This window comes from Staurois parvus, unplaced genomic scaffold (genome assembly GCF_062004578.1).
Source record: "Staurois parvus isolate SC_StPar_1 unplaced genomic scaffold, SC_StPar_1.0 ptg001161l, whole genome shotgun sequence".
Taxonomy (NCBI): Eukaryota; Metazoa; Chordata; class Amphibia; order Anura; family Ranidae; genus Staurois; species Staurois parvus.
The window spans coordinates 137,100-156,610 of NW_028318957.1; the positions used below are offsets into that span (position 1 = coordinate 137,100).

General features: G+C 43.5%; 1 protein-coding gene across 1 annotated transcript in view; it reads left to right on the forward strand.

Moving 5' to 3' along the window:
• LOC149439078 (NACHT, LRR and PYD domains-containing protein 6-like) overlaps positions 1-19,511 on the forward strand; it is a 109,559-nt gene that overhangs the window by 29,290 nt on the left and 60,758 nt on the right. Inside the window, exon 6 of the mRNA XM_089659494.1 lies at positions 8,253-8,417. Within this exon, the coding sequence (XP_089515620.1) occupies positions 8,253-8,417 (165 nt within the window). The remainder of the gene's footprint in view (positions 1-8,252; positions 8,418-19,511) is intronic.

Here is a 19,511-nt window from a genome sequence, read left to right on the forward strand (position 1 = left end):
CAGATACAGTGAATGCAGTGTCCGGGGAGATCAGATATAGTGAATGCAGGGTCCGGGGAGAGCAGATATAGTGAATACGAGGTCCCGGGAGAACCGATATATTGATTGCAGGGTCTAGGGAGATCAGATATAGTGACTGCAGGGACTGGGGAGACCAGATACAGTGAATGCAGGGTCCAGGGAGATCAGATATAGTGAATGCAGAGTCTGGGGAGAGCAGATATAGTGAATTCAAGGTTCGAGGAAAGCGTATGTAGTGAATGCAGGGTCTGGGGAGAGCGGATATAATGAATGCAGGGTCCGGGGAGAGCGGATATAGTGAATGCAGGGTCTGGGGAGAGCGGATATAGTGAATGCAGGGTCCGGGGAGAGCTAATATAGTGAATGCGGTGTTCGGGGAGAGCGGATATAGTGAATGCGGGGTCCGGGGAGAGCTAATATAGTGAATGCGGTGTTCGGGGAGACCGGATATAGTGAATGCAGGTTCCTGGGAGAGCGGATATAGTGAATGCAGAGTCTGGGGAGAGCGGATATAGTGAATGCAGGGTCCGGGGAGAGCGGATATAGTGAATGCAGGGTCGGGGAGACAGGATATAGTGAATGCAGGGTCCGGGGAGAGCAGATATAGTGAATGCGGGGTCCGGGGAGAGCGGATACAGTGAATGCAGGGTCCGGGGAGAGCGGATATAGTGAATGCAGGGTCCGGGGAGAGCGGATATAGTGAATACGGGGTCCGGGGAGAGCTAATATAGTGAATGCGGTGTTCGGGGAGACCGGATATAGTGAATGCAAGGTCCGTGGAGAGTGGATTTAGTGAATGCAGAGTCCGGGGAGAGTGGATATAATGAATGTGGTGTCTGGGGAGAGCGGATATAGTGAATGCAGGGGGCAGGGGAGAGCGGATATAGTGAATGCAGGATCCGGGTTTAGTAACACTCTACATTTATTTTGGTATCTGTATAAATAGATGACATTAACCACTTGCCCTCCTGAGGATTTACCCCCCTTCCTGACCAGGCCTTTTTTTTGCTGTTTGGCGCTTTACTATTTCAACTGATAACTGCGCGGTCATGCAATGCTGCACCCAAACGAAATTTTGAAAATAAACAATATTTTCTACTTTCGGCTATAAAAAATATATCATAAACTCAAAGTTAGTCATAAATTTAGGCCAAAATGTATTCTGCTCCATGTTTTTGGCAAATAAAATCCCAATAAGTGTATATTGATTGCTTTGTGTGAAGTTATAGCGTCTACAAACTATGGGATAGATATTGTAATTTATGCCATTTTTTGCTAAACAGCACTGCACTAGTTTAACTGACAATTGTGCGGTCATGCAATGCTGTACATAAATGAAATTTATGTCCTTTTCTTCACACAAATAAAGCTTTCTTTTGGTGGTATTTGATCACCTGTGCGCTTTTTATTTTTTGCACTATAAACAAAAAAAACCCCAAAATTTAGAAGAAAAAAAAACAATTATTTCTCATTTCTGTCATACAAAATATCCAAATAACTCAAATTTTGTCATAAATTTCGGCCAAAATTTATTCTGCTACATGTTTTTGGTAAAAAAAAATCCCAGTAAGTGTATATTGATTGCTTTGTGTGAAAGTTATAGCGTCTACAAACTATGGTATAGATAATTTGAAATTTACACAGCTTTTACTTTCTGACTGCCCATCACATTTCTTGAGGTGCTAAAATTCCCGGATAGAACAAACACCCCCAAATGACCCCTTTTCGGAAAGTAGACACCCTAAGCTATCTGCTGAGAGGCATATTGTGTCCATGGAAGATTTATTTTTTTTCCACAAGTTTCTGGAAAATGATAAAAACATTTTTTTTTTTACACAAAGTTGTCATTTAAATTATTTATTTCTGGCACAAGCCATAGGTATATGTGGAATTACACCCCAAAATATATTCTGCTAATTCTCCCAAGTATGGGGATACCACATGTGTGAGACTTTTTGGAAGCCTAGCCACATACAGGAGCCTGAAATCCAATGACCACTTTGAAAGCCTGAAGGTGCGTAACTTCCTCATTTCACTTCCTCACTACCTATCACAGTTTCGAAGGCCCTGACATGCCAGGAAAGCACCATACCCCCCCAAATGACCCCTTTTTGGAAAGTAGACACTCCAAGGAATTTAACAAGAGGCATGGTAAGTATTTTGCAGATCTCATTTTTTTCTCACAAGGTTTTGAAATCTAAAAAAAGAAAAGAAAAAATATGTTTTTGTTTTCTTTCTTCATTTTCCAAAAACTTGTGGCAACAAATGAGATCTGAAAAATACTCATCATGCTTCTTATCAATATCCTTGGTGTGTCTACTTTCCAAAAACTGGTCATTTGGGGGGGTTTGGTGCTATTCTGGCATTCCAGGGCCTCTGAAACTGTGATAGGTAGTCAGGAAGTGAAATGAGGAAATAAAGCCCTTTAAAAGCCTGAAGGTGCTTATTGGATTTTGGGGTCCTGTACTTGGTAGACTGCCAAAATGTCTCTTACATGTGGTACCCCCATACTTGGGAGAAGTAGCAGTATGTATTTTGGGGAGTAATTCCACATATACATATGGCATGTGTGAGCAATAAATTATTTGTAATTTTTTTTTTTCTTTGTCATTTTCCAAAAACGTGTGGTAAAAAAATAAATTCTTCTATTGATTCAACATGCCTCTCAGCAAATAGTGTGGGGTGTCTACTTTCCAAAAAGGGGTCATTTTGGGGGGTGGGGGCATTTTATGCCCAGCATTAGAAGTTTAAGCCACACATCACGCACTCGTCTAACCACCTGAAGACCAAGCCTTTTCTGACATTTTTTGTTCACATTAAAAAAATCTGTATTTTTGCTAGGAAATTAAAGTGAACCCCCAGACATTATATATTTTTTAGAGCAGACACCCTAGTAAATAAAATGGTGGGTGCTGCAATTTTATATCTCACATAGTACTTACACAGCGATTTTTCAAACGCAATTTTTTTGAAAAATATACACGTTTTTTCATTTTAATGCACAAAAACACATTATATTGGCCAATTATTTGGTATGATATAAAAGATGATGCTATGCTGAGTAAATAGATACCAAACATGACATGCTTTAAAATTGCGCATGCCCTGTGCAATGGCGACAAACTGCATACATTTTTAATATCTATAGGCAACGCTTTAAAAGCTACCATTTTAGATTTACAGAGGAGGTCTAGAGCTATAATTACTGCCCTTGACCTGACGTTTGTGGCGATACCTCACATGCATGGTGCAATCGCTGTTTCCATACTGGCACAGGGTCAACGCTCACGACCACAGGTGCGTGCAGGTGGGTGAGGGTACTTTTTTTCTGATTTATTTAATTATTTTTACACTGTCCATTTTAATTTTTTTTTTTTATCACTTTTAATGCTATCTCAGGGAATTCAAATATCCCCTATAACTTCAATGGGCATTGTTATATATTCTTTTTTGAGAAATCTGGGGGTCTATCATACTCTGGATATCTCTTCTGCCCTTACATTATCTAATCAAAACAAGATCGGTGTGATCAGATGCGTTCCCAATTTACAAATGGCGCTGTTTATATCCTGCGCAACTGAAGTGATGAAATGCTCATAGCTTCTGATTTCTTAGAGATGATTGGCACCATTCTGGTCTCCAATCAGCTCTATGGTCAGCTGGCAGAAACACCGGCTGCATTCTCAGGTTTCCCCGATGGCACGGGACTGCCCTAGAAGGCCGTGGAAGGCAGCAGGGGAGGGGGGGCATTTTCTCCTGTTGCTTGTAAAAGCAATCCTGCAGCTAATTAGCCACTAGGAATGCTTTTACATGAAAGCCGATCGCCGGTTGAAAAAAACTATACCTGCAGCTGCAGGCATCACCCTGGTATAACCATTCAAAGTCCAGTGATGTACCAGTACGTCTCTGGTCCTTGTTGGGTGTATATGCTATGTTCTTTTTTTCTTTATACAGCCTGTGGACTGAATAAAAAAAAAAGAGAAGAAATCTCTGCCAGAAAAAGTGTGTGCTATGCCCACCATTAGAATACCTCCCTGCATCCACCCACTTCTAATGGTGGGCACACACGAAATGTGAAAACAAATATAAAATATATATGCCGAAGCATAGGGGCCATCCACCCACTGGCCACCCCAGGCCCCCATGCTTCGTCATATATGCTCTTTTTTTAAACTGCGGATGAAAAATCTCATCCGACAGAGCTGCCCACACTGATTTATGTATATTCTGAGAGCAAGTTCCTGTTGCTGTCAGAAATAAACAGGTCAGTGCTGCAGCTGAAAGCATTCCTGAAAACAGAAATGGTTAACAATAAAACAGTAACAATAAAACAGTAAAAGTAGAACAATTACAAAAATGACAACAACAAAAAAACCTATAACTATTTTTGGTTTTTAAAATTTTTAACTTATTTTGGGATTTGTACTTTTAATTTTTTTTTTTTTTTTAACTTCCTTTTTTTTCAAATTTTAAACATTTTAAAAACAGATGGTAGGATCTCTCCAAATGCGATAGCCAATTTCCTGACTACCTACCATCTTTCGAGACCCTGTGTAAATGTGCCCTGAACTGTGCCGTGCTGTACCCTATACTAATAATCCACTAGTGTATGGTAGAGGCGGAAGCAGCCCTTGACGCAGAGGCCAGGTTGGTCAGGACAGGAGGGACAACAAAAGCGAGTGTCACGCCTAATTCCACGTTTGCTACAGACACATCTTTTTTGGGGGTTCCTTTGGGTTGGGGTACTAAGAATGGCATCGAGAAAATGCCTCTCATGCAGCTGGCTAACTGCATCTGGGTTGGGAGTTTGGGGCATAGCACCTCTTGGATACAAAAGGGCCTTGATGATATCTTCCTGGAATTTTTGTCCAGTTGCTTTGTAATGAACAAAAGCATTGTATATAGCCAACTGGAATAAATAAACAGACACTTTTTTGTACCAGCGTCTGGATTTTCGGGAAACTAAGTACGGCTTCATCATCTGGTCGTTGTAGTCCACCCCTCCCATGTTAAGGTTATAATCATGGACACAGAGGGGCTTCTCAACAACACCAGCTGCCGTGGAAATTTGGATGGTTGTATCTACGTGAATGGAAGACAGAAGGTAAACATCCAGTTTTGTCCTTCCACTTCACTGCGAGCAATTCTTCGTTTCTCAAGCAGGCTTTTTCCCCCTTTCTAAGACGGGTATTTACAAGCCGTTGGGGGAAGCCCCGGCGATTAGTTCGCACAGTGCCACATGTGCAAATTCCAAGATTGTACAAATGTTTAAACAGTGGCACGCTTGAATAAAAATTGTCCACGTATAAGTGGTACCCCATATGGAAAAAGGATGACACCAAGTCCCAAACTATCTTGCCACTGCTCCCTATGTAGTCTGGGCATCCAGGGGGCTCCATGTGACTATCTTTTCCCTCATAAATCCAAAACTTACATGTATATCCTGTTGCCCTCTCACAGGTCTTATACATCTTGGCCCCATATCTGGCACGCTTGCTGGGGATATACTGTTTGAATACAAGGCGGACAGCAAATTGAATGAGGGACTCATCAATGCAGATGCTTTTCTGGGGAGTATAGATATCTGCAAATTTTTGGTTAAAGTGATTTACGAGGGGCCGCATTTTGTGGAGCTGGTCAAATTCAGGGTCATCCCGAGGACGACTGAGTGTGTTGTCGTTGAAGTGCATAAAACGCAATATCATCTCATATCTTTTCCTGGCTACGGCAGCAGAGAACACGGACATATGATAAATTGGGTCTTTGGACCAATACAACCGCAATTCATTTTTTTTATTAATGCCCATGTTGAGGGTTAGGCCCAAAAAAACTTTAAATTCGGAAACCATAATGGGTTTCCATGCGAATGGTCTGGCAAGGTTTGAACTTGGCGGGTTGGCGGTGATAAACTGTTGTGCATATAAATTGCTTTGATCCACAATCAATGCATAAAGATCATCTGTCAAAAACAGCTCGAAAAAATCAAGGGGAATATTTAAATTTGCTGTTTCCACCTTAATTCCGGGTTGGGCAGTGAATGGGGGAAGTAAGTGTGCTTCAGAATTTGTGGGCTGCCAATCAGGATTTGCAAGCATATCCGGAAGGATACTAGGGGCTCTACGGGCCTGTGTGTGAATTCTTGGTGGCCGCGGGACACTACTTGTGCTCGCCACCGCACTAGCTTGTACTGCACTTGTGGGACTCGCCATGTCACCAAGTGATACTGCAGTGCTGGTATGTATAAGACCAGGATGGACTAGGCTGCTGGTGCTCGCCAGTTCACCAAAAGGTAGTGTGGCACTAGTACTGGCAGTCTGCTGCATATGAGAGTCATCATGCGTTTGTACCACCTCAGCAACCTGAAATTGGGGTCGGGTATGCCTGATCTTAGCAGGGACCTCTTCTCTGTCGTCTGAGCTACCTGTCAGGGTGCCTCTGCTGTCTACAGGTTCGCATTCTGAGCTGGATTCTGTCAGTGAGTCTTCCCCTTCGCTCTCACCTGACATGCTCAGAATCCTGTAGGCCTCTTCACTAGTGTACCTTTGCTTGGACATTTTGGCCACTAGCTTTACAGGTACCTAGTGCAACTCACGGGAAAAAGAGCGCCTGGCTGTCAGGGACTGCTTGAGCCGCTACAAAAAATTTACCGACAAGTGCTAACAGATCAGGCCTGATTCTGTGAACACTGCGGTTTTGCGTATAATGTATCAAGTGACAGTTATCTACTGACACTGCACTTGCTGGGGGAGAAGGGGGGGTAAGCGTAGGGGCTAAACGCAGGTGTTGGCAGGTGTCGGAGCTGATCCCGCTAACGCTGCGTTTTTTGGGACACTATACTAATGTGAACGCTGGTATAGCGCTGATCTGATCAAAGATATTTATCCAATCAGACACTATACTAGCAATGGAGGTTTAGTGTACAAGTGAGCGTGTTCCTGGCAATCAAGGGGTTAAATGTGATTACTCTTGTACTAGTGGGCAATCTGACGCTATCTGGGAGGAGCGCTAACTGATGCTAACACTATTGGAAGTCGCCAGCAACACTAATACAGTGATGAGTAAAAATCTGTTCACTGTAATCAATGACACTGGTGACAGGGCAGTGAAGGGGTTAACAGGGGGGCACGATCAAGGGGTTAAATGGGATTACTGGTGTACTAGTGGGTAAACTGGCTCTATCTGGGAGGGGCACTAACACTATCGGAAGTCGCCAGTGACACTAATACAGTGATGAGTAAAAATCTGTTCACTGTAATCAATGACACTGGTGACAGGGCAGTGAAGGGATTAACTGGGGGGTGATCTAGGGGTTAAATGTGACCTAGGTGTGTTCTAACTGTGGGTATGTGCTGTTTTACTCACGATTTGTATGTCTTCTTCTCTCTCTGGGACAGAATGTGCCCAGGCAGAAAAGAATGACATCATATCCTGTCCTGTATAACTGTCAACAAAGGATAGGACTGGGACTGATCATCCGATTTCAGCCGGACATCACTGGCTGAAACCGAATGATTGATCCCTCGGGGATCAAATGGTGACACCAGCGGGTCGGCAGGGGCACGCATGCGCCTCCCCCCCCACCCGCGAAAACACAGGGAGCGCGAGTGACGTTAAAAGACGGTGCTGTGCCCACAGGTGCCGCCCTGCTGCAGTAAAAACACTGCGGCGGGTCAGCAAGCGGTTAGAGATGCTCATACATGGGAGAATCTGATCTTAATGCAATGAGTGATCAGAGCATCAAACAAATTCTTTTCATCTGGCGTGCTATTCAGTTCCGGAAGATCTCCCCATTACTGAACATTTGTTACCTAGCGCCATGACTTCCTATGAGTACAGAGCTCTGATCAGCAGAGATAAATAGAATATCAGATACAATCCTCCCGTCCAATCACTAGCAATGCTGATTCTGGCCTCACACTGTCTGCTGATCCCATTCATGCTCCATACACAAGGAGATGATAGCACAATACGAGTCATGTCAGTGGTATTCTGTGCTCATCCTGTGAATGGAGATATCACCGTCTCTACACATGGAGGACAATATTGGGGGGTCTACTCCATTATAACATTTGTCTTATAAAATTCTATTTCCTGGAGATTTATAAAGTTATCGAATATAAATGATTCCAATAAAGAGAAATGAGTTCCATCCATGTAGAGAATAGTTCCATTCATTCCTGGAGGGGGGGGGATTCATTTCCTTCTGGTAACATTCTTCTCTTCTTCTACAGATTGGATGGTAATCACCTGACAGACATTTCCTGCCCCCACCTGGCAATTGGAATAAGAAATAACCGGACACTGAGGGCACTGGGCCTGTCTAGGAACAATCTGGAGGGTCCTCATTTCAGGGATCTGATGGCGGCTCTGACAACAAGCCGGATAGAGGAATTACGGTGAGTATAACAGGACTGACTGAGACAATCATATTCTGGGACAGATTAACATTCAGTTGTCTAAATCTACGGATCTTCTCTAACTCTGTTATCAGCAATAAATTAGACTTTTTCTACATCTGGCCATAAGTGGATCAAATATGGACAGGTTTAGTAAGGACCAGCCGAGATCTGACCCATCTATGGGCAGGCTGGTTGTATTGAAGTTGATCCGTCAATCACATTCAGTACAACCGTCCTCTGGGACTTTTTGCATTCGATCACTGCTGGAGGTCTATAGCAGCTAACAGTGATCAGTGTTCTGCTGGCAGGGAAGGCTTCCTGTTGGCAGAACACAGTTGTGTGGCAGGAGTGATTCCCCCATCCATTCTGACTGTGTTGATGGGGGGGATTGAGCAATTGTCTTTCTTTCCACCCGTAGTGGAAGGAAAGAATATTGTATAGTCTGTAGCTTACTTAAAGCTCCCCACACACAGTACAGTCTGATCTTACAATCTTCTTTACCTCCATTGCCTAATTGGATACAAACTGACTGGATACATTGGGTAGGTCCTCATATGATTTAAAGTTGTACAAACAGCATAATATCAGATGGTAACATGGTGACCCTATAGACTATAAAATGTAAACATTAAAGTGTTACTAAACCCACAACAGTACAATCAGTCTGTAGATGCAGTAAAGCATGCTTGTGATACTCGCTGTGGGGCCTAAGGGGTTAAGCCTCTGCATTGTGCAAAGAGGCAGATTGATCCTTTCTGCTCTGTTCCGCCTTTTTTTTCAAGTGGCCACCTCTTATCTGATAAAGACAGACTGAACCGTAGGAATTTTGCACATGCTCAGTTTAGTGTGTCTTGCTAGAGAGGTTTTTTTTCTTTTTTCCTTGGGAGGGTGCATGTGATCAGCACATGGCCAATAAGCGCTGTCCACACAGAGATCAAGGGTTCTGCATCCACCTAGAGCAGAAAGAAAACTTCTCCTACAAGCTTTAACCAGTGATCTGCTGGATACTGATAAAAAAGACTGCTCTATACTACTGATGAGAAAAGGTATTTAGCAGTTTATATTTACTAAAATATTTGCATTTCCATGTTGTGGTTACTGTGGGAGACCAGATATAGTGAATGCAGGGTCCAGGGAGAGCGGATATAGAGAAAGCAGGGTCCAGGGAGACCAGAAATAGTGAATGCCGGGTCTGGGGAGAGCAGATATAGTGAATGCGAAGTCCGTGGAGAGCGGATATAGGGAATGCGGTTTCCGTAGAGAGCGAATATAGTGAATGTGGAGTCCAAGGAGAGCGCATATACTGAATGCCAGTTCTGGGAAGAGCGCATATAGTGAATGCCAGTTCTGGGGAGAGCGCATATAGTGAATGCGGGGTCCAGGGAGAGCGGATATAGTGAATGCGGGGTCCGGGGAGAGCGGATATAGTGAATGCGGGGTCCAGGGAGAGCGGATATAGTGAATGCGGGGTCTGGGGAGAGCGGATATAGTGAATGCAGGATCCGGGGTGTGGTGGTTTATGTAATAATTTATTTATGCGGGGTTTGTGGAGAGCGTATATAGTGAATGCCGGTATCAGATATATTGAATGCAGGGTTCGGGGAGAGCAGATATAGTGAATGCGGGGTCCGGGGAGAGCGGATATAGTAAATGCGGGGTCCGGGGAGAGCGGATATAGTGAATGCAGGGTCCGGGGAGAGAGGATATAGTGAATGCAGGGTCTGGGGTGTGGTGGTTTATGCAATAATTTATTCTGGATACTTAGGGCGGTGTCCTCTCCCTTAAACAAAATATTGCAGTGCCTCCAGCTGTTAAAATACGGCAAATATTTAAGAAACCAATAATTTGCACACCTTAATAATTTGATCACCACTTAATAATATACCTTGAGTTCTTTTACCAATATGATTTCGTACCATATACACAAAATTTGCCTTTTTGATAAATAAATTTATTTATGTACAAATATTTATATATATATTAATACAAAGGCAAAATACTGGTGATTAATATATATTTGTACACACAATCAAAGCTATAGTAAGCTAATATCTACAATATCATACAAGATATGATTATCAAATAAGGAAAAACAAAATTTTGGGAGGTTAGTTGCAACCTATAGTGCTTCAGATATTATTTCTATAAGCAGATATCTGTATAACTTGCGAGCCAAGTTGTATCCACCAAATATCAACCCCCCAAGAACGCCAAAAATGGACACAAGGGCCCTGATTCACTATTGGGCGTGGGCGCATATTTATGGGCTTAAGCCCAATTTTCATGGGCGTCCGTCCATTTTTGACCCTGCAACCTAATTCACTATTGAGCAGAGCCCATAAGCAGACGCCCAATCTAATTCACAAAAAGACACACGCCCGGAATCAGACTCACAAAAGCAGACTTGCTAAGAAGCACGTCTAACACCATGAAAAATCACTGTAGAGACATGTTCACTTAGAAATTTGCTTTGCCAAATATCAGGACTTCACTTTAAACAATATCTGCTATTTCCAAAAAAATTAAGAATGTGTTAAAAAACGTTTTTCTCAAGGAAATCGACACAGTAAAAATCTAGATGCCCGTGCAGTGTCTTTGGCAGATAGAACTGAGCATGTGCAGAACACATTTTAGTCCTCTGCCATGGGCGTTTGCTTTTTAGCCACTGACTAATAGTGAATCTGATTGTGGATTCCTCTGACAGCCGGCACTCGGTCGCGACTATTGTGTTTAATAAACAGCATTAAGCATATCTTCATGTAATCTAATTAGATTTCCTTCGTTTTAGTGATTATATTTTTGTTTCTTATCCTTTATAATTATTTCTGTTATGATTTTACTTATTTTGAAGGTCTAGATAAAATTTATTTTGAAAGCTGAATGTAAAAATAAAGGTCCGCAATAAAAAAAAAAAAAAAAAAACAGCGTGGGTCCCCCCTCTCATCCATACCAAGCCCTTCGGGTCTGGTATGGATATTAAGGGGGAACTCCATGCTGAAATTTAAAAAAAAAACAGCGTGGGTCCCCCTCAATATCCATACCAGACCTTTATCCGAGCATGCAGCCCGGCAGGTCAGGAAAGGGGGGGGGACGAGCGAGCGCCCCCCCCCCTCCTGAACCATACCAGGCCACATGCCCTCAACATGGGGGGGGTGCTTTGGGGCAGGGGGGCTCCCCCCCCCAAAGCACCTTGTCCCCATGTTGATGAGGACAAGGGCCTCTTCCCCACAACCCTGGCCGGTGGTTGTGGGGGTCTGCGGGCGGGGGGCTTATCAGAATCTGGAAGCCCCCTTTAACAAGGGGGCCCCCAGATCCCGGTCCCCCCCCTACGTGAATGATTCTGCGGTACACGGTCCACAGACTCATTCACAAAAAAACTAAGTGTGGTGTAAAAAAAACACAGTACAGGGTCTTTGACAAGTCCTTTATTAAAACAATGTCCCCCGAAGTAGATCCAACGTCAATCGCGGCGGCGGCGACCCGAAAAAAGGAAAAAAAAAAAAGGTTCCGCTCCCGTCCGAGGCTTCCAGCCTAGTGAAGAAAAGCCTAGCTGACAGTTCTTATATAGGTATGGGCGGGGCCAGCCGGGGACATCATCCCAGTGACCCGCCCCATGTCACATGCTTGCTGTTCCCGGCTGGCCCCGCCCATACCTATATAAGAACTGTCAGCTAGGCTTTTCTTCACTAGGCTGGAAGCCTCGGACGGGAGCGGAACCTTTTTTTTTTTTTCCTTTTTTCGGGTCGCCGCCGCCGCGATTGACGTTGGATCTACTTCGGGGGACATTGTTTTAATAAAGGACTTGTCAAAGACCCTGTACTGTGTTTTTTTTACACCACACTTAGTTTTTTTGTGAATGAGTCTGCGGACCGTGTACCGCAGAATCATTCACGTAGGGGGGGGGGGCGGGATCTGGGGGCCCCCTTGTTAAAGGGGGCTTCCAGATTCTGATGAGCCCCCCGCCCGCAGACCCCCACAACCACCGGCCAGGGTTGTGGGGAAGAGGCCCTTGTCCTCATCAACATGGGGACAAGGTGCTTTGGGGGGGGAGCCCCCCCTGCCCCAAAGCACCCCCCCCATGTTGAGGGCATGTGGCCTGGTATGGTTCAGGAGGGGGGGTGCTCGCTCGTCCCCCCCCCCTTCCCTGACCTGCCGGGCTGCATGCTTGGATAAGGGTCTGGTATGGATATTGAGGGGACCCACGCTGTTTTTTTTTTTACATTTCGACGTGGAGTTCCCCCTTAATATCCATACCAGATCCGAAGGGCTTGGTACAGATGGGAGGGGGGACCCACGCTTTTTTTCTATTATTTATGCAATAAAGGGAATTATTTTACATTCAGCTGTCAGTGGGGAACCCCGCTGACAGATGAAACATTAACTCATGGCTGTCGCTCCTACAATCCCGCATGAGTTATGTTATCAACTCATGCGGCGTTTTAGTAGTGAAAACCAATGCAGCGCTCATGTTTCAGCTGTCGGCGGAGTTCCCCACTGACAGTTGAATGTCAAAGTATTGCAGGGATTTAGAAACAGTTCTTTAAATAACTGGCGTGGGGTCCCCCCTCCCATCCATACTAAGCCCTTCGGGTCTCGTATGGATGTTAAGGGGTACCTCCACGCTGAAATTAAATAAAAAACAGCATGGGGTACCCCCCAAAATCCGTAACACATACTTATCCGAGCATGCAGCCCAGCAGGTCAGGAAAGGGGGGGGGGGACGAGCGAGCGCCTCCCCCCCTCCTGAACCATACCAGGCCACATGCCCATACCAAATTATTCAAACATTTGTAAACAGACCAATTAACTGAAATGGTTTGGCATTTGTACCCCAAATATGACGTTCCCTGAGGCGTTGGTAAACCGAGGTACGCCTGTATTAGTATTGCAATCCTTTGTATTGGGATACATAGAACCAACATACATGTGAATTGGCAACATAGCACAACATTTGTGTCACATTGGAGATATCTGGCTAGTTATACTGACCATGCCCAGGGACCTAGGATTGATTCACAGCACAGAAATACAGGCTGGGTTAGCAATGTAGCTCCGTGGGTTAGTGGTTAGCACTGCTGCCTCACAACTCTAGGGTTGTCGGTTCGAATCCCAACCCCGGCGAGGTAGTAGCATGATCTCCGTGTGTGGCTGTCTTCACATACATGTTCTGGCAACATCTTTGCATTCTGTCTAAATGATCCCTAAAATGTGAATTAGAATGAGGCCTTGTCTGTTGAAACACCTTCAAAGCTGCACCTTATGTGAATGTCATACAATGGGATAAGATAAGAGCCTGGAGCACTAATAGATTTGATAATGATGGTTTACACTCCACCCACTTTTGTGAAGGATTTGGCAAGCAAAGAGCTGACAGAGAGAGAGAAGAGTGAGACGAAGAAGAGTGAGCAAGAGATACATATGAAGAGTGATAAAGAGAGACATTCAGAAGAGTGAGCGAGAGAGAAGAGCGAGCCAGTGAGACGAAGAAGAGTGAGCGAGAGAGAAGAGCGAGCCAGTGAGACGAAGAAGAGTGAGCGAGAGATACATACTGAGGAGTGATAAAGAGAGACATTCAGAAGAGTGAGCGAGAGAGAAAAGACTCGGTTGGTGAATCCACACATCAAACTTGTCACAAATCCTGGCGTGCATTTTTCCCCCAAATGCATAGCAGACCCTTATCCCAGCAGGCAGGTACCGCACGCCTTCAAAGATTTATTTCCTTTGTTGATTTTCCTGCTTCGCTCACACTATATGCAATTGAAAATTACTCTTTAAGTTGCCAATTTTACTGTGTTTTCTAGAGAATTACTAACTAGTTGTGTTTTCAATTGTGTGTAGCATTGCGATTTCTATTTGAGTCTAGATGTTAAATTGCTAATAAATGGCCACAATTCTCATATACCTTTGAACTCTCGCTGCAACAAATGGTGTATGTTAATACACTCACATTCATTATATCCAATATCAGGTACGATGTCAATGCACAAATCGCACCTGAAATTGCACACCCTGGATGTGACTTGTCATGTGATTGGCATGGCCAGCAGCTTGCTCTTTGCATGGCAAATTGCACCCAATGTTACTGGGGGCCAACACCACTGTCACATCTAATCCGATGCGGCAATTGTCCAACTTACAGTGAAGTTGCACGAGTTCACAATCCAATTGAATGTGAACAGAGCCTACAGTGGCCAATAGGGTGCGACTTGGTCTACGATTTGCAAGTCGCCTGTCATGCCAATTGCATGGCAATCGCAAACAATGTTACTGGGGGCTACCCGGTCACATTAAAGCAGATTTCTAAGTGGTGTTATTGACACCACAGTCACATCATGTGACTTGCATAGAAGTTGCATGATTTCAAAGTCGGGGTACATGGTGATTTCAAGTGCAATTTGCAAGACATTCGACATCGATCTCTCAGCAAATTGCATGAAAAGTAGTGTATTCATTACTCTATTATTACTTGCGGCTCCGACCAAGTTTGAACCACAACAATATGAACGCTCCAATAGCGTGCTCATTGAGTGGGACTTGGCATGTGATTTGCACAACATGCAAGCTGTAAATCATCTGCAAAGTCGCACCCTATTGTCTGCTATTAGAGTGACCACATGGGTGCGTTTCAAACACTGATTTCTATAGTAGTACATGTACTACTTTAGTGGCAATTTGCATAGAGATCTGTGTCAGATGTCTTGAAAATTGCATTGAAATGGTCAACTTTACTGTAAGTTGCATGATTTGTAAATCAGCTTTGCCCAGAGTGTAATGTTTGGTGATGTTTGATTTCTGGAGTGTTTTACCAATTGATGGGAAATTCACCATACTAGTCAAATCGATTTGTCATTTTCAGTATTGCATACAAGATGTGGTCATGTGACTGTCTTAACTCATGCGAGAATCTGGAGGGAATTGTGACCATAGTAGCAATAAAGGTTCCAATTGGGGTTCCCTTTCACATCTCTGCTCAATGTTCTGTTGTATGCTGCACACGTACATTTCACTGTATATATCTTTCTGATTTGTGGGGCCTGTATACCAAGGGTTAATGCAGGTAGGAAGCGGATTCATCAGGTGAAAACACTTTCACTGACCAAATTAAGGTCAGTGGTGGGTGTGGCTTCATTGGGTGTGGGGCCTTGTTTGGCACGCTCCAAATACAACCTAGCTTATATAAAGACGTGCAGTAGGGAGTGATTTGGCCTGTTACTAGGCCGGGTGGTTTGTGACTAAGTCCTTGCTTGTAGTGGTTTGGGGGAAGAAGAGATTTTGTGCTGAATTGCCCCAGACACCACTCAGGCTGTGTTTGGAAGTGGGCTGGAAATGTTTGCATATTTTTGGCCTTGTAAAGTGTGTTTGTGTGTTATTGCACAATGATTGTGTTTTTTTCTCTTTGCATTGAAAGCCTCACACATGTCAATCGTTTTGTTTAAAATCTGCTCTTGTTTTAATTTTGCTTGCTTATTTAGACTCAAATGCTTTTTTCTTACAAACCTGCTGACAAATGTATGTGTAGGGGATTTGTAGAGGTGGGAGGGGATTTGTAGAGGTGGGAGGGGTTTTTCACATATGTCTTGTTTTCTTTATATTTTGATGTGTAGACTTTTTTTGTGAATGGATCTTCATACTAAATGATTGTGTAAGTAAACCTTATGTGCACGAAAATGTTACTTGATTCATCTTCCCCTTTGTTTCCTGCTATAACCTGAGCACACACAGTTCATTAGAAGTATCTTTAGATTGTAAGCTCTTATGAGCAGGAGTGTTTTATTTTTGCCACATCAATCCTATTTTTGTGACTCACCAAGATATTGACTGTACCTACTTGTTCCTGCTGACCAAATAAATGAAGATATATTTGATCAATAAATGTTTCACCGATGTTTTTGTGTTTATTTTATGTTCAATATATGAACAACCTTAATAGTTACTTTGTATACTTATATAATCTGCTCAAATGTAGCTTGTAAGAGCGTGAATATGCAAGTGGGTGCAAACTGGCTTTTTCAAAACCAAACAAAAAAATAAAAAACCTGCTTGCACCACAATATTGTTATGTACTAATGAATATGTCACATTCACTGTGCAGCCAGCTACAGGTTTTCTACAATTTGATTTACAGTAATAAAATAGTCCCCACTGTATGTTGATTTTTGGCCTTTGGCACAAATATATATTAGCCAAGGTTTAAAAAGAAAAAAATCACTAAAACACACATTCGCGAAAGCTATCATAGCCGTGCATAGAAATGAGCGATCGTGCATAGATATGCGCGATCGTGCACAAATAAACGCCAAACAGGTGTCCCCATGGCGCACGAGCAGCTATCCTCCTGGAAGTCCGTCATCACGTGCGCACGCACCCGGAAGTGGTTGTGGGGAGTGTAAGTGGATGACAAGTGGTTGGAGGTTTTGTGTTGGTTGAAAATTTTGATAACTTTATTGGCATTTGGACATGGCGAGAGCACAGTTCTCAACTGAGGAGATGATCCTTATATGTAAAGTAACTGTGGCCATTGCAAATATGTTTATAACATGTGAGGGACAAGTAATTGTAATTTTGTGGGTGGGGCCTAGCAGAATCTCACTTGGTGCACATGCTACTTATCTGTACATTAGCTCCTGGGTATTGATGGGTCAATTATATTAACCACTTGCCTATTGGGTACTCCTACCCCCTTCCTGTCCTGGCCAATTTTCATCTTTCTGCACTGTTACCCTTTGAATGACAATTGTGCGGTCATGCCACATTGTACCCATCTTAAATTTGTATCAGTTTTTTCAGACAAATAGAGCTTTCTTTGGGTGGTATTGACTTGCTGCTGTGAGTTTCACTTTTTGCTCGATAAACCACAAAATAGCTCATAATGAATAAAAGTCTGTTTATATTATAACATTTGGTAAACTGGTAATTTAGCAACACTGATGTGCGTTGATGAGGCGGCACTGCTGGCCACAGGTGGGCGGAACTGTTGGGTGGCACTGGTGGGCACTGATCATCGGGGCCGACCCCTGCTTTGATAACTGCTGGTTCTCGGCAGTACTTTCCACACATTCTGACAGCGTGATGAAAGTGCAGCCAAGACCCGGCAAATGCATTTCCCGGTGATCAGCGTGTCATTGGACATGGCTGATCACATGGTAAAAAGCCGCTGTGATTGGTCTTTACCACATCACGTGATCAGCTGTGTCCTTAGGACACAGCAATCATGGAGAGCGCGTTCTGCCAGGATGTCATATGACACCCTCCCAGAGCTGCCTGGATGCAGTGTAGCGTTATTCGGCTATCTGCGGTCGCCAAATAGGTAACCAGCTAGGCCTTCATGGCTAATCTTTGAATATCTGGACATGTATACTGCGTATAATGCATTACATTCTACAATGTGTTGGTGTACATGGTATAACAGTGTGCAATGCGTTGCTGGATTCTGCATGACAGTGGACAGCGTATCACAGTGTGCAATGCGTAGCTCCAGCCTGCATGACAGTGTACAGTGCATTACAGTCTACAATGTGTGGGTGTACACGGTATTACTTTGTACAGAGTATTACAGTGTGCAATGCGTTGTACACTGCAGTGTGCACTAAAGCATTTTACACTCATGCACTGTACACACTAACGCATTTGACATTTCTAGTGTGCAATGCGTTCGTGTGCAATGCCTTGGACAGTACAATGCATTTGCAGTATTGGTGTATGTTTATTAAGCACAGATAATTCATCTGATTTTAGTTATCAAGGAGAAGTCTTCTCTGTCCCCCTGTTTATGAGGTGGAGGACAATTGTTTTCCGAAGAGGAGAGGAGACTTTTTTTCAAGGAGATCTGTATAGATTTCCAGAGATATGTGTAGATGGTTGAGGGGCTGCATGTGATCTCCGGAGATAATTGTGATTAATGATCACCTGAGTTAAACCAGTGAATGAAAAGTGTAAAAAAACATGGATTGAAAATAATCTGCACTGACCACTGTGCTTTGTCAGCCACATATTGGCACATTCTGGTGTCACACAGATGCGATGTGAAATTTGCAGTGTTTTCTGTGCAAGCGCTGCACCGCATCACAACCGCAACCCCTTCATGCCACCTGCTGCGGCTTTCTAGGTGAAGTTACCAACACACCAATATTGGTACACAAAGCGTATTGCGATTTGCCAAATTGGATGGCATGCCTATTCACACCCATGTGCATACCCTGAAAAAGGGTCCTGCACATTTTTGGCCCGGATGCGGTGCAATTTGAGGTGTGCAAAATGTTTGTCTCTAATTGCAACGCACACAAATTGCATGTGATTTGCCCAGGAGTGCCGTGTTAGACCACAATGCATGTATGTGAAGCCAGAATAAAAGGATGTGGATTTTGTCTATTTTTACTTGCGCATGTTAACATTATGGAAGTGCGTTATTCTTCTGTTTAACATGCTATAGAAATGCAACATGCATTTGGATGTAGTGTTTTTGTATGTGCATTTTGGAAGTATTCTAAACACACATTGACCCTAGGGCCACACCATATCTTATGCAGGCCATAGATGGGTCGAAAATTGGCCGATTTTTCGGCCGAAAATAAAATCGGCCGATTTTCGGATCGTTAGTGGGCTATTTGTTCGGCCGTTTTTCGGTATTTTGGCAGATTTTTTTTTTTGGTAAAGTTGGAAAAAAACGGCCGAATTTGCCGATCGGCCGATTTTCGCGGCAATGATGGGCAAATCGGCCGATTTTTTTACTGATAAAAAATCTGCACATGAGCAGTGACCTGCAAGAGGAAGACAAAAAGAAGAAAAAGAAGAAGAGGATGATGATGAAGAAGAAGAAGAAGATGATGAAGAGGAAGAAGAGGATGATGATGAAGAAGAAGAGGAAGAAGAAGAGGAAGAAGAAGGATGAAAAATGAGAGGAATTCCAGTATGGCAAAAAGTGTCCCTGCAGAGAGCTCCGCTATTTCTTTGACAGTTCCTTGACATTTACAGCGGTTGCAACATTGTATCTATTTGTTTCCGAATACAAACATCTGTATCCGAAATGGATACAAATACATTGTTGCAACCGCTATAAATGTCAAAGAACTGTCAAAGAAATAGCGGAGCTCT